Here is a 13,887-nt window from a genome sequence, read left to right on the forward strand (position 1 = left end):
TTCATTTATTATCCTATGGTTGCTTCAAATCAATTCTCACGTAAATATTTATTTCTAAAACATATAACCACATGGATAGGAGTGCATTGAAGCACACATCAAGGGATTGCTTGGAACCCAATACACAGAATCATATGAAAACAAATTACAGCTCCCTAACACTTTGAAATTTCAAACATCTATAGTAAAACACACGCTTTCCTTGGGTTTCATCACCTCAAAGTCCAACATATGTATTTGCATTTCTTTTTTTAAGAGAAAATGAACTTATACTAAGTTTATACGAAAAGAATTTTATTTTTATTAGTGCTTGTTAGGAGATTTGAACTTGTATTAAAATAGTCACTTTTTTTTTTCTTCGCCTTGTATACCCATAATTAATAGGCAAAAAAAAAAGGGTGAAATCAAAGGGATTGCAAATTATAATGTCATTTTTCAAAAAAAAAAAAAGTTGATAGATTTCGGTGTATATATGTTTTAGAGGGTAACAGATCATATTCACATTCGGATCATATTATACCTAGATTAGGTGAAGAAATATAAAATACAAGCCATGTGGCATCACCAAAGCATAGAGAACACACCAATTGAGTGCTACTTGGAGTTTAAAAGAAGGTAGAAGCAAGGGATGGAGAAGACTGCGAAGGAAAGAAAGCTATGGCTATGAAGAACTTAAAGTGAAAACATTAATGAAAAGTTTTATGGTGGCAGATACACATTCAAGTAGTGCAATAAAAAGAGGCCTGCTTGTGTGGGTGGGTAGGTCTGGGTTTTTATAGTGCTTTCAAGTCTTTGTTTCTTCTCTCTCCCTTTCTCTGTCTTTGGTGCAACTCCAAAGCAACACAAAAATTAAACACTAAATATCACTCCTCTTCTTTGTCAACACACAAGTATCTGAATCCAATGTATGTAGGCAATGATGATCTCGATAGTGAATGTGTAAGAGAGGGGGCCTCTTAATTTGCAGGTTAATTAACCATCTTCACCAACCTTCCTCTTCACCATAAAGACCCTAAAGAGAGAGATAGAGATAAGTCATTTTCTATTATCTGCTCTGGTTTCTGCGGGGGTTTTGATGCAAGTGATATCCAAAGATAAAGTCAGATTTGTTATTGTGATAGCTATTCTGTTTTTTCTAGTAATGGTTTGTTAGTTCCCTCAGTTTCTATCTTTGTTTCATTCTTGGCACTGAAAGAAAGAAAGAAACATGGGTTTTCTAGTAAGGAAAAGAGGGCTTCTAGCTCCTCTCCTTCTAGCTCTTCTTCTTGTCCAAAGGTTTAGTGCTGTTGTATCAGCCCTAAATTACACAAGTTACAGGCAAGTCAGTAGCGTGAGACTTGAAAGGATTCAAAGGCACTTGGACAAGATTAACAAGCCTCCTGTCATGGCCATAGAGGTACTATTACAAACCCATCTTCTTAAATTTACAACAAATTTGTTCATGTTTTGATTTCATCTCATGTGGGGTTTCTTGTTTTGGTATGCTCACAGAGCCCAGATGGAGATATTATAGATTGTGTTCATAAGAGAAAACAGCCCGCTTTAGATCACCCTCTCTTAAGGAATCACAAGATCCAGGTAACTAACCTGAAAAAGCACCTCGATCCTTAATTCCCTTTCTTCCCCTATCCATCTAATAAATGAGTATCTCACATTTGCTAACCTTTTTCCTCTAACATTTATCATTTACAATCTTATTGTTTCCTACGCGAAAAAGCTGAAAGTTTTGGAGTTTCTAACCCTAAACATTGTTTGTGAAAAGGCATTTCTTGGCTCCATGTATTTTGTCATCTTTCCTTCTCTCCTAAAAAGAATTTACTATTTAATTAAGGATATAACTTTATTTTCTATCTCTAACATTTACTGTTAATTACTTTGATTTATGCTAACAACATCAACAACGATAGCATTAAGGATTATGATAAATGTGCTAATGCAATTAACAGAGAAATCCACCAGAAAGGCCTAGAGTGAAGATGTTGAAAGAGGAAGATAAAACGAAGAAGAGTAATGTCGAAGAAGGTGTGATAAGAGGTTCATGGCAAATGTGGCATAGGAATGGGACAAGGTGCCCTAAAGGAACCGTTCCGATACGGCGGAGCACGGTTCATGATGTGTTGAGATCCAAGTCTTTGTTCGACTTCGGCAAGAAAAAAGCACCAATCTCTCTTGCTAGTCGACGCAAAGATGCACCCGATGTAGTTAGCGCCAATGGACATGAGGTATCCCATCTCTTCCCACCCTTGAAAGAAATTGCTTTAATTTTGATTTTTTATAGTTACAAGACATAATTATCTCAATTTGTTGCGCACAAGCACATACAAAGGAAATATTTTCACTACGTAAGTAGGATGATCTTATGGTGCCCTTCCATCAAACCTTCTCCTGCATGGCTTAATGACAAACACAATTATGCTAGTTTGGCTTGAAAGTTTATGCATATTGAATGAACCAATTTCTAGCCATATGATGATGGAAGATGGTTTCCCTTCCAAGGGACCCACAAGATTTACCTTGAAGATGGTGCTGCTGCATTTATTTTCTAATCTGAACTTTGATCGATCCTTTTGTCTCTGCTGCTGCTGCATGTGCACCATGGCTCCCAGCATGCAATTGCCTACAGTGGATTCTCGCAAGAAGTGTATGGAGCGAAGGCAACAATTAACGTTTGGGACCCATCAATCCAAGTGGTCAACGAGTTTAGTCTATCCCAGATATGGGTGCTCTCGGGATCATTCGACGGCTCAGATCTCAACAGCATAGAAGCTGGGTGGCAGGTACTCCTTCCATTTCCTGTCCCTCGCAGCACACTATCCCACACTATAATATATCCCATGAAAATTAACAAGTGGAGTGCTATATATATTATATGTTTTATCAGTGGGATTTTTTGAATTTATGATTTATTCTACTAGTCAGGTCAGTCCGGAGCTTTATGGTGACAGCAGGCCTAGATTGTTCACGTACTGGACAGTAAGATTTCTAACACACTAATCCTCAATTAGCAATTAATTAATATTTTTTTGTTGTTATTATTAAATGAATATTCAAACATTATGGAATCATTCCTTGGAATAATTAACCATGTGCACGTCCCCTAAAACAATGAACAAAATTGGGTTCATAAACTTTAGAGTCAACCTCATCTTGAGCTGGAAAATCTGCTTTGAATCTGTAAGGTTTCCTCTTGGAAAATGTTTGCAAATATTATACACTAGTTGGATCAAAGTCTTCATCTGTCAGATTATTTAAAAAAAAAACAGGATAGCACTTAAAATTTAGCTTCCAAATGCTATTCTAGTTGGAAAGTGAGTGAGATTTTTTTTTAAAAAAAAGTAAAAGATAAGTGATATTTAATAGGATTTGATTTTTTTTTAAAAAAATATGATGATTATGTATGATATACTTTTTATAAAATAATAATCTTTCTAATAAAATAAAATTAATAATGAGATAAATACCAAATACTTTTGTTTGACAAATTACTTTTTAAATAATTTTTCATATTAAAATATATTATAAAAAAATTTAATTTTTTTTTTTTACATTAGTACATTAAAATTATTTGAAACACTAAAAACATATTAATTTAAATTTAATAAAAAATAAAAGAAATTTAAATTTTTTAAATAACATTTTTAAAACGTAGAAACAAGATTTATATATTAAAATAATATAGTTTTAGTGTTTTAATATTTATTCTTGATATTAATATATTAAACTGATTCAAAAAATTAAAAAAATAAAATGAATTTGAAATTAAAGTTTTTTAAAAAACGAGATTAACTGTAATATCAAACATGGCCATAATTGGAATCAACAACACATGATATGTTAAAAGAAAGAGAAGTACTACACACTCCGAGTTAGGCCTCGATAATAATGAAGCGACAGCAACCCTTTTTGCCTTTTTGGTGGACTTGACATCCTTCTAACTATTTCCTCAACAATAATCTACTCAAAAAACAACTTGCTATTCTAATTATTATGTTTTAAAAATCATTTTAATTTTTTTAATTTTTTTCTTTATAATAATTTTTATATATTTTTAAATTTTTTTCATTTTTTATATCAAAAATAATTTTTAAAAAATAAATAAATAAAGAATATTGTTTTAATACATTTTTAAATAAAAAAATTCTCCAAAAAAATAATCGCCACTGGCTCAAAAAATTTGTGGGGCTACAAAATAAGGTCATTAAATATGGGGTTGCAAGTAAGCTGTGCCCGTTAATGGATACGTACGATCAAGAACAGCTGGGAGGGAAAAAAAAATGTGGCTGTACATTAATTGTAGTAATGGTATAATTGAGACTTTTCTTCGAGAATTAATGATTTCAAGGCTGTGCAATTAATATTGGTGTTTGTCAGAATGTAGTTGAAGATATTTTCTGATTGGATATGATATTTACTCTTCTTCATTGCATTTTACAGAGTGATTCATACCAAGCAACAGGATGCTACAACCTTCTCTGCGCAGGATTTGTGCAAACGAATAGCAGAGTAGCCATTGGAGCTGCCATTTCTCCCGTATCATTGTATGCAGGAAACCAATATGATATTAGCATCCTCATTTGGAAGGTATAAAAGCATATTCATATATTATTTTTAAATCATTGAAATAATAAAACTAGAACCTGATATTTATAACTTATTGCACAGACTTGATTTCTAAGTAGCTTTTTTTTTTTTTTTTTCCGAGAATAGGACCCGAAGCTAGGTAATTGGTGGATGAGTTTTGGTGACAACACCCTCGTAGGATACTGGCCAGCAGAGCTTTTTACACACCTAGCAGACCATGCCACCATGGTGGAGTGGGGTGGCGAAGTGGTGAACTCAAGGGCTAACGGCGAGCACACATCGACCCAGATGGGCTCCGGCCACTTTGCAGAAGATGGGTTCGGAAAAGCAAGTTATTTTCGGAACCTAGAGATCGTGGACTCTGATAACAGCCTCACCGCAGTCCAGAGTATCTCAACGTTAGCTGAAAACACCAATTGTTACAACATCAAGAGCTCTTACAGCAATGAATGGGGCACGCATTTCTACTATGGAGGCCCTGGGAGCAATCCACTGTGCCCATGATTGTCATCGTCTTCTTGAATTGAAAATATATTTCTCTAGGCTCACGTAAATCTCTCGTCCTGTCAAATTCTTTGAATATGTAAGTATGGTTGTGCTATTTCCGTTTTTGTTTCTGCTATATCTCCTATGTTTTTGTTTGTCTTGTGAGGAGGGAAGGCGTGTAGTCGTCGAATAGGCAGAAGTTTATAGCATAAACAGGCACGGAAATAGCAGTATTTTGGCTGGCTAGGTATCTCTCATGTCAATCTTTAGTCTTCTTGTATGAAATTGAAAACAGTGTACTATCATTTTTTGTGGGTTCAATAGCTAAAGGTAACGTTTGTTCTTCCAACTCAATTTATCTCAGCCCCGGCGGCCGGCCACCTCGTTTTGCCTAAAAATATTGAGGCTTTATTTAGATAGTATTTGATATTATAATAATGGATGTTTTGTGAAATATTTTTTTTATTTAAAAATATATTAAATTACTATTTTTTATCTTTTAAAATTCATTTTTAATATTAACAAATCAAACAATCTAAAAATATCTAAATTTTTTTTTTTCAAAAATACAATTTGATTACAAAAACGAACACCATCAACAAGGACAGTTCCACAGCTGAGTTTCACTTGAATTGTATTAGTCAAATTTAATAAGAGTACAGCTCATTGCTTACCTTAACCACCTTGATTGACTAGATTTTCGTATCAGCATAAATGTTCAATGAGTTCCTACGCAGAATTAATTTGTTTGATAAGAGAAAGCTCTTTGTTAGTAATTCCATCAAGGAGAAGAAATAAATTAAATAATTAAATACAAATGTTTTTTTTTACTTATTTTTTCTTTCCATTTTTTATTACATAAAAAATATTAAAGTTATAAAAAAAGAGATGAAACACAGACAAAAGGTTGAACACAAGAAACGAGACCTCCATTGGCACAAGAATTTCCGCCTGGATGAAACTGTCAAATCTCTTGCGTAGAGGCTCTAGCTAAGGTCTAACTCTGCAGATGGATAACGTTCAAAAGTGCAGTGGAATTTCATGTATGCAAAGCAACAAGGCTCAAAGATAAATTTCAAATCCTTAGTACAAGTGTGTTTCGTGGTATGATTCATGGCAGCTAGCAAATATATATTCAAGAAGCACGTAATTTCTGAATGTGTAGATGTTACAGATTAAGGTGGAGTGAATGGAGCTTCCTCTACATTTAGAAACTTTACTTTTCCATCTTCCACATATGAAGACCATGTACACAAACAAGTCAAATGTCTTATGAAAAAATAATTCACGATCAAAACACAGATAAGTGGAGTCTTGGATGGATGGAAGATAACATGTATATAAACGGCTGAAACGGACACAAAAATGTGATATCGTGCAAAGGGATTTTCAACCTTATGATAGCGACAATCACCCTCTTTTCCAAGTGTTTTTAGAGAGAGAAAAAAGGTTGAAAACATGTTTGAGATGTTAAGGAGCAGCCATCTAATATTATGTTCTAGCAACATGAAGTATCGACAATGACGCCACCTGCGAGGTAAACAAATTCCAATATTTGTAAATAACCTTAGAAATTAAAAAATAATCACAGGTTTAGCTCTAAAATACTTTACCATTAGGATGCAGAACTTAACCAGTTAGGTATGAGGAACAATCATCAGATGTCAGGAAGACAAAAGAGGGTGCAATCTCATATGGCTGTCCTGCCCTGCCCATAGGAATCCCAGACCCAAAGCTTTGAACCTTCTAAACAGGCAAAGAAGCCGGTTGCAATGGCGTCCAAAGTGGACCTGGGGCCCCAGCATTTACTCCAATCCCTTCGTTTATAAGCTTCAGAGCCACAGCTCTTGTAATAGATACAATGGCACTCTTATTAGAGCTATAATCAAGCAACCCTGCACTCACTCCATGGTCGTTTTGATAATACAGCTTCCTTCTTTCATGTGCTTCAAACAATCCCTGCATACCAATTGGGAATAAGATCAAAAGAATTAAGATTTCTTGACTGGTTAATTACTCTCAAATACCTGCATCTTCATTGTTAGAACTTCCTCTCTGGATGGAAGAATTACTCAAAGCAGTTTTTCTTACTTGGTCCAGAAGAAGTGACCAAAAATGTTGGTTCAAAACAGCCTCTCAAGCCAAGCCTCGGTAACCTTTACCATTGTTGTATAATGTTGCACGACTGTGCTGTTCACCAGAATATCTAATCTGCCCGTATTTGCTCATAACTTGATCAACAACTCTCTTGTAAATTATCTTCATTGCTAACATCAGTAGCTATGGCAATAGGTCTTTTGCATCACTTGTCTTTGCCTTCAGTATCATCTTCAGGGCATCATTCTTATTTCAATCCTCTATGCTTTCTACATATGTAAACGCCACAGTTGCACCCTCTAATGCAAAATTATAGCATACAAATTTTCCTATTATGGAATCACTTCCTGTTATCAGAGCAACCTTTCCCTGCCAAAAAATTGAGATATATAGAGGTCTTAATTTGTTGTTTGTTGGAAAAAAGATAAATGGATTAAAAGCCAATGACGAATAAAATGAAAAAGGAGAAGAAAAATGGCGCACATAAAGTTTGTTTGAAGGGTTGATGCAATCAGGGTATATGTGTTGTGGAAGTCAGTGCATGAGATATTCTTTGCCTGTCTGTTGTCATTGAGTCTGTGATGAAAACTGAAACTGCTCCTCCTTAGTTGTCATCCTTTGCCACTGTCATTGGATACTTGTTCTAGTCTAAAAAGTGTTAAGCCTAAGGTGGGAAAACAGATAACAGTACAGGGAAATGTGAGAAACTTCAGTCTTGAAACAGAGGCTGCAAACTTTGTGCGGCCAACATCCAAGTACCAGCAGCCTTGGGAGATAAAAATTAGGAGACATCACTATAAATGACAGCTTCCATTAGACTCTGTTATCTGATCCATTGAGAATAATGATTTGACTCTGGTGAGCAACAGGAAAATTGTGCTTAAAGACTATTTTGATACTTTAACAACAAAGCTTGTTCGAAATGGTTCAAGTACAGTATAAGTAAAAAGTTATTGACTTATTTCTGTATAGCAGAACCTCCAACATATTTATATTGCATAAGCTGCAATACATGCAGTTCCATAAATCTCAAATGTATGTAAAAATGGAAGTAGGCGACAACATGAATTAAAATCACAGGAACACAACTCAACATGCATCAAAATGTACTTCCCAGAGCAAGTTCATCAAAGAAATCAAGGGAACCTTGCAACAGCATAAGCGAGCAAAAAAGAAAAGGAGTCAATAGTATTTACGTGAACACAATAGAAAAACAATTTCTAAATTCAGATTGGCAAAATTTAAAACAATCTAACCAGAGCATTTTATGCAACGGGGACAAGGGTGTTAGGGACAGGGGAGAGTGTTTTCATGAGTTGTGTCCTTTCGCTTTCTGCATTGTGCATCGTTCAGTTCATGTTTCATAGAATCAATTGACCGAAAACAGACGAAGTCCATCAAAACTTGAGTGTATGTTCGATAAGCAGGGAATAAAATGAACCACACACATCATATGCATGGAATATGTAGCGGGCGTGTAACAATACTGAATCATAAATCAACATTCAGAGAACATCAGACCGCATAATTGTGTAAGCCTATCAATGCAATTATGCAGCTAACATTGTTTATCTTGTCTTTAGTTTAGAAAACAGAACTGCACAAGTGGCCCAAATTAGTGTTTCCAAGTTGCACCCATAGATTTTCAAAATTCTTTTTTTTTCCCTTCTTGTAAACTCTTCAGCAAAGATGTATGAAACCATTGAAATTAGAACATTTCTTTAAATAAAGTAGACCAAACTTCATACAAATATTTATCACAACTCCTCAAATGCTAAATAAACAAAAAAAATCGAAAAGTTTCCCAAACAATATCTTTCCCTGTGGTTCAATTACCAAAAAGATTCCAGTCATTAACTTTGAAATTAGAAACAGCAAGCTTAAAAACCTCAGCCATTGGCAAGAACCCAGATTGCGCAGCCGGGGCGGGTAAACCAGCACCAACAGTCGCAGCACTTTCACTCAAAGGACTTATCAAAATGGGTTCATAGGCAACAACGAGAACATCAGTGCCAACATTCTTAAGTCGAAGATTGGCCAAATAAACCTGCACGACATTCTGGGCTTCCCTTCCTTGTCGCACTTTAGAAATCCCCATCTGCCCAATTGCTGTTGTAACAACAACTGAAACATTCCCAATTGGAACCTCAACCACGCCTGACTGCTCAACTAGAGTAAACCCTTGAGCGTCTTGCTCATTCGCAAGGTCTTGAAGAAACCAAACGGCACTTCCATTATCACTCACATCAGGCTTCAAATCTAAGAGCTCGAAAATCAAGCTTTCATCACGACTTGGATCCACAAATGCCTCTTGATGATCAGGAACTTGTCGAATGTTGCTCACATCCTACAAAAACAAAAACATTTACATTTTTGACAGAGAAACGAATATATATATATATATAAGAAACTGACCTGGAATCTGACGGGGAAGGTGCTGGAAATTGAGCCGCCGTAGAGAGGGCGGTCGGTGCAAATATCCTCCGTCATTCTTTTTATGATTAACTGATCCTGAGGATGGGACCAGAACAGTTGCGAAACATCACGATTTGTGTTTGGTTTTATATAGGGAGTCTCTGCTTTATTTATAAGCTACAACGATTTTCTGAGATTATTTTTATTTTTTTGAAATTATAAAATAGCATATATTTAAAACTTAAGGCAGCAAGTACGTCACCTCTGCTTTATTAATTAATTATTAAGTAAAACACTAAAAGGCGACGAATTTTTCCTTGTAGAGAAAACTTACTCTTTTTTTCAATTTGGGTATCAACCTTTTATTTTGGTCATTTTCTCCCAATTAAAGATTAATTGTTTTTTATTTCTTAATTAAGAATAGAATTACAAAAATAAGGATGAAGATTAAAAATGTGCCAAGCATGGGTGACATGTCCAGAGTTTACATGCAAAATACATTTAGTTTCTCCATTTTTAAAAATAACTCAATTTATATAATTTATGTTTCTTTAAATTTCAAAATTTTAATTTTGATATAAATATTTATTTTGATATAAAAATTTATTTTTATTATTTTATAGTTCTTAATTAAAGAGATAATAAAGAGATTGATGGAGTCTGGCAATCAAAGAAAAAAATCATTATTCATGTCATTTCTAAATACCAAAATAATTTTCCTTAATGCTCAAAAGTTATATGCAATATAAAGAATTTAATGCTAGTTATTTAGAGTCTTAATGTTACTTGAAAAACAAATCTAAATTGAGGAAGAAAAATATGACTTGGTCTGATTTTGAATTTTTAGACTTTTTTTTGCATCTTTTTAGTTAATGAATTAGTTTATACATATTTTAAAAGTGTTGGTAAGGTATTTTTAAATTAAAATAATTTAAAAATTAGGTTTTTCAAATAAGAAAATCACTAGCTTAATTTTTCAGCTATTATCATGTTGTTTAAAATATTTAACTTGGCATGCAATGCATGTCTTTTTTTTTCCCCAAAAAAATACACCATTCACTCTTTTAAAAGATTAAAATCAAGCCCCCATGCATGGGTTAGGCTTAAAGACTCACATTCCCAGGCTCTTCCTTAAATGACTTGGGGGCACTGGGCTATAAGTATGCATCTTTAGATTTTTTTTTTTAATGTTTTAATTTTATATTAAAATTAAATTAAAAATTTTTTATTTAATCATTCAAATGGTTTTTTAAAATAATTTATAATATTAGAATTCTTTTTTATTTTGTCATCCTTTAATGTTTTAATCTTTTAAATTTAATTTTTATTATTTTAATTGTTATTTGTTTTATTTAAGATAATTTTTTAAATTTAATTTTGTTTGTTTGTTTTCTCTAAGATTTTTCATTGATGACTCGGGTTTCTCTAATTTTTTTAATTGTTGCTCTTTGCTGGATTTATTTTAGTTAATTAATATTAAATTGATTGGTAATTGATGTTTTTATTTCGATCCGAGTTTAGAATTTAATGAGTTGTAAGTGTGAGATTTTTATTTAGGTTTAAAAGGTTCACCCCAAGTTTTTTTTAACTTTTTTTTTATATTGATATTTTTTTAATTTTATCATTTAATATTTATATTATTAATGATTAAGCTTTTTTATGCTTTTTATATAGTTTTTTAACTATTTTTTATTTTTTTTGTTGGTTCCCATGTTTTTTTTCCTATTAGTCTATATATAGCTTTTTTTTCCTTGTTAAAATCTATAATCTAAATCATATTTTTGTTTAAAGCATAATTTTATTGCATGTTTTTTTTTTCATAAAAAAAATATTATAGCCCACAACGTGGCGCAAGCGCACAAATCTAAATCTAAGTTATAAGCTAAACGGTTTGTTAGTTTGTTAGTGTGAAAAATTCTTAATTCTGAGTAATCAAAAGCTTTTTATCTCAATATTGGTGTTCTTTAAAGTTTCAAGAATCTTAATCATACCCCCTTATTAAATTAACTAGGTTTTGGTGGCAAAACAAGCTCAGGGCTACAAGTAATTTCTTGATTTCATGTTTTTGATCATATCGGGCCGGAAGTCAAGCACTAAGCAATCATTCTGATCGCTAATACTCATCACCACTATTAATGCTCTAATCACTCTCGATGGCTTCCACACAGCGTTGGACACCACTTTTACTAAAAAACGAGAAGGAATGGATTTTAGATTTGATCAAATTTATTATTTCTAAAATATGTGGATTCTCCGCTCACACTCGGAGCTCAACAGCGGCCACTGATGCAAACTGGTAGCATGTACAGATCTTCCTATCCCAGAATCAACTCCAGTCACTGGACCTACCTTTCCCTGCCATGAGTCACCAAGACTGCTTCCCATGAATGAATTAGAACAAATTAAGTTAATCAAGAGTTATGTAGCTGCATCACAGCATGAAGATTGCCCTATATGTGAACTAATAGTGTAAGAAAATACGCGCATGAGGCTTCTTCGAAGGCTTGTATATAATGCATGGCATTTTCCTTGCCCGGCCGCTATTTGTGCTGGAAATTTGATCTCCTCGCTACTGGGTGCCATCCTATACCCAGTGAAGCCACTTAAAGGAGACTTCAGAAACGTTTAATTCGCTTGTGTGAAGAACAAGTAAGATTTTATAATCAATTTTGATATACCAGCATTTGTACTCAAAATAAGTTGGTGATTGGCGTCTTATAAATTGACAAGTGTGAGGTTCAATGATGGTTTTTTTCCAGGACCGTTGGTCATGAAACATGGATATTCCTGATACGAGCTGAATCAGGAGCCATTTACGTAATTCTGAGCATCCATCATGCTGCAACGAGACCAGTGAACTCGACTTGATTGCAAGCGGTCTGATGAAAATCTGAAGTTGAAAAGCATTTTAAACGTACTGAGACTGTCATCAAAGATTGATAGCATATATAATTGAACAAATGAGTTAAATTTCATTATTAGAAAACATCAGATATCCATGTGTTCTTTCTGGAATCAGAGGATTTCAAAGGATTCAAGATGAAAAAGATTAAAACAACAGGGATATTCATCTCCATTAAGCGAATAGGAGGTGATGGGTCAAGGATTTATGCCAGCAACCCAAGCGTAAAAGACGAGGCACAATCCAAACTCCAAGGTGCAGAGCATGGGCCTAGCTCAAGCTTGAAAGTTGATGGGCTACCAAACCCGGATGCAATTTATCTCCTTTTGGATTCAATATATATATATATATATATTATTTTGAAATATATCAAAATAATATATTTTTTATTTTTTAAAATTTATTTTTATAATAGTATATCAAAACAATTCAAAAATATTAAAAAAATAATTTGAGGCAAAAACAATTCAAACTCTTTTAAAAGCATGAATGAACCACAAAAACAAATATCTTTTATATTACTCAATAAAACATTGAACCTAATGGAGTGACAAGATTTTCCAAAAACATAATAGGTATGAGGCCATTTGAAATTTGTTTCTTTTTTTTTTAAATCTATTTTAAAAGAAATTAAATGTTGAAGAATCTTATTTGATAATGAAATAAAAATTAAATGAGAAGATGATAATTTCATAAAAAATAAAAATCACTTTCTAATAAATAAAATATTAAAATACAATTAAATAAAAAAATAATTCAAAAAAGGTAAAAAAAAACTCAATCCTAGTCCACGTGAATCAACATATAAAATCTACGACTTAATTGTGATAATAGGATAATTCTGTCAAAAGCAAATTAAATAAAATTATAAAGCTTTATTATCAAATATCTCAATATTAAAGAATAAAATTAAAAAATTATATATATATATATATATTTAAAAAGATTGGAGTTAATCCAATAACCCACGACCATGGTTAGAGAATTGGGATAACATCATATAGAAATAAAAAAAAAATATCAGAAGGTTTTTATATCTTGCAAGAAGAAAAATAGAAAGATGGCAGGGAAACAAAAATTCTACCAACGCTCAACCACTATGTCATTGTGTACATATCTAACCACTAGAAGCTAGAAGATCATGTTGAGATGCTTAAAAAATTACAGTTAAAAATGGTGTTTGGTCAAGAGACGATGTCTCACTCGCTACTCGAAAAGTACAAGCTTTACTTATTTATTGGCATGTATTGGCATGTATGACCACTTTTGTTTTTAAATTTTACTTTATATTTATGAAAAGATCAAATTATTTCTTTATCTATCTAATAATAACTATAAAATCATGGTAAAAACACAAAAAAAAAAAACTTATGAGCATCAATTTTAAAAATTTTATTTTTAAAAGT

General features: G+C 32.9%; 2 protein-coding genes and 1 pseudogene across 4 annotated transcripts; 1 reads left to right on the plus strand and 2 right to left on the minus strand.

Moving 5' to 3' along the window:
- The first annotated feature begins 624 nt into the window (after nt 1–624).
- LOC105135329 (carboxyl-terminal peptidase (DUF239)) lies at nt 625–5,412 on the plus strand. Its single transcript, XM_011040149.1, has 7 exons — nt 625–1,396; nt 1,492–1,578; nt 1,947–2,222; nt 2,607–2,777; nt 2,920–2,973; nt 4,435–4,581; nt 4,708–5,412. The coding sequence occupies exons 1-7, from the start codon at nt 1,208–1,210 to the stop codon at nt 5,083–5,085; spliced, it is 1,302 nt and encodes a 433-aa protein (XP_011038451.1). The 5' UTR covers nt 625–1,207; the 3' UTR covers nt 5,086–5,412.
- A 1,254-nt stretch (nt 5,413–6,666) lies between these two features.
- LOC105135420 (glucose and ribitol dehydrogenase-like) lies at nt 6,667–7,979 on the minus strand (annotated as a pseudogene).
- Nucleotides 7,980–8,025: 46 nt separating this feature from the next.
- LOC105135330 (ran guanine nucleotide release factor, putative (Mog1/PsbP/DUF1795-like photosystem II reaction center PsbP family protein)) lies at nt 8,026–9,733 on the minus strand. Of its 3 annotated transcripts, XR_844157.1 has the most exons (4): nt 9,580–9,733; nt 9,053–9,511; nt 8,163–8,541; nt 8,027–8,121 (listed from the first exon to the last, which is right to left on the minus strand). XR_844157.1 is itself a non-coding variant. In XM_011040150.1 (3 exons), exons 1-3 carry the CDS (start codon nt 9,652–9,654, stop codon nt 8,452–8,454), a joined length of 624 nt encoding a protein of 207 aa, XP_011038452.1. In that variant the 5' UTR covers nt 9,655–9,733; the 3' UTR covers nt 8,026–8,451. The 3 variants fall into 3 exon arrangements, 2 of the variants coding, with proteins under 2 accessions (XP_011038452.1, XP_011038454.1); XM_011040150.1 differs by having other exon boundaries at nt 8,026–8,541; XM_011040152.1 differs by lacking the exons at nt 8,027–8,121; nt 8,163–8,541 and having other exon boundaries at nt 8,857–9,511; nt 9,580–9,730.
- Between the last annotated feature and the right edge of the window lie 4,154 nt (nt 9,734–13,887).

The sequence above is a fragment of the Populus euphratica genome, unplaced genomic scaffold (genome assembly GCF_000495115.2).
Source record: "Populus euphratica unplaced genomic scaffold, PopEup_1.0 scaffold64.1, whole genome shotgun sequence".
NCBI lineage: Eukaryota > Viridiplantae > Streptophyta > Magnoliopsida > Malpighiales > Salicaceae > Populus > Populus euphratica.

Excerpts from the sequence above, each read along its gene's own strand:
- LOC105135329 (XM_011040149.1), top strand. The coding sequence starts at position 1,208 with ATGGGTTTTCTAGTAAGGAAAAGAGGGCTTCTAGCTCCTCTCCTTCTA. Across the intron at positions 1,397-1,491 it reads CTCCTGTCATGGCCATAGAG|AGCCCAGATGGAGATATTAT; the intron begins GTACTATTACAA and ends GTATGCTCACAG. Across the intron at positions 4,582-4,707 it reads TTAGCATCCTCATTTGGAAG|GACCCGAAGCTAGGTAATTG; the intron begins GTATAAAAGCAT and ends TTCCGAGAATAG.
- LOC105135330 (XM_011040150.1), bottom strand. The coding sequence starts at position 9,654 with ATGACGGAGGATATTTGCACCGACCGCCCTCTCTACGGCGGCTCAATT. Across the intron at positions 9,512-9,579 it reads CCTTCCCCGTCAGATTCCAG|GATGTGAGCAACATTCGACA; the intron begins GTCAGTTTCTTA and ends TTGTTTTTGTAG. Across the intron at positions 8,542-9,052 it reads GGTTCTTGCCAATGGCTGAG|TCAATTGATTCTATGAAACA; the intron begins GTTTTTAAGCTT and ends GTCTGTTTTCGG.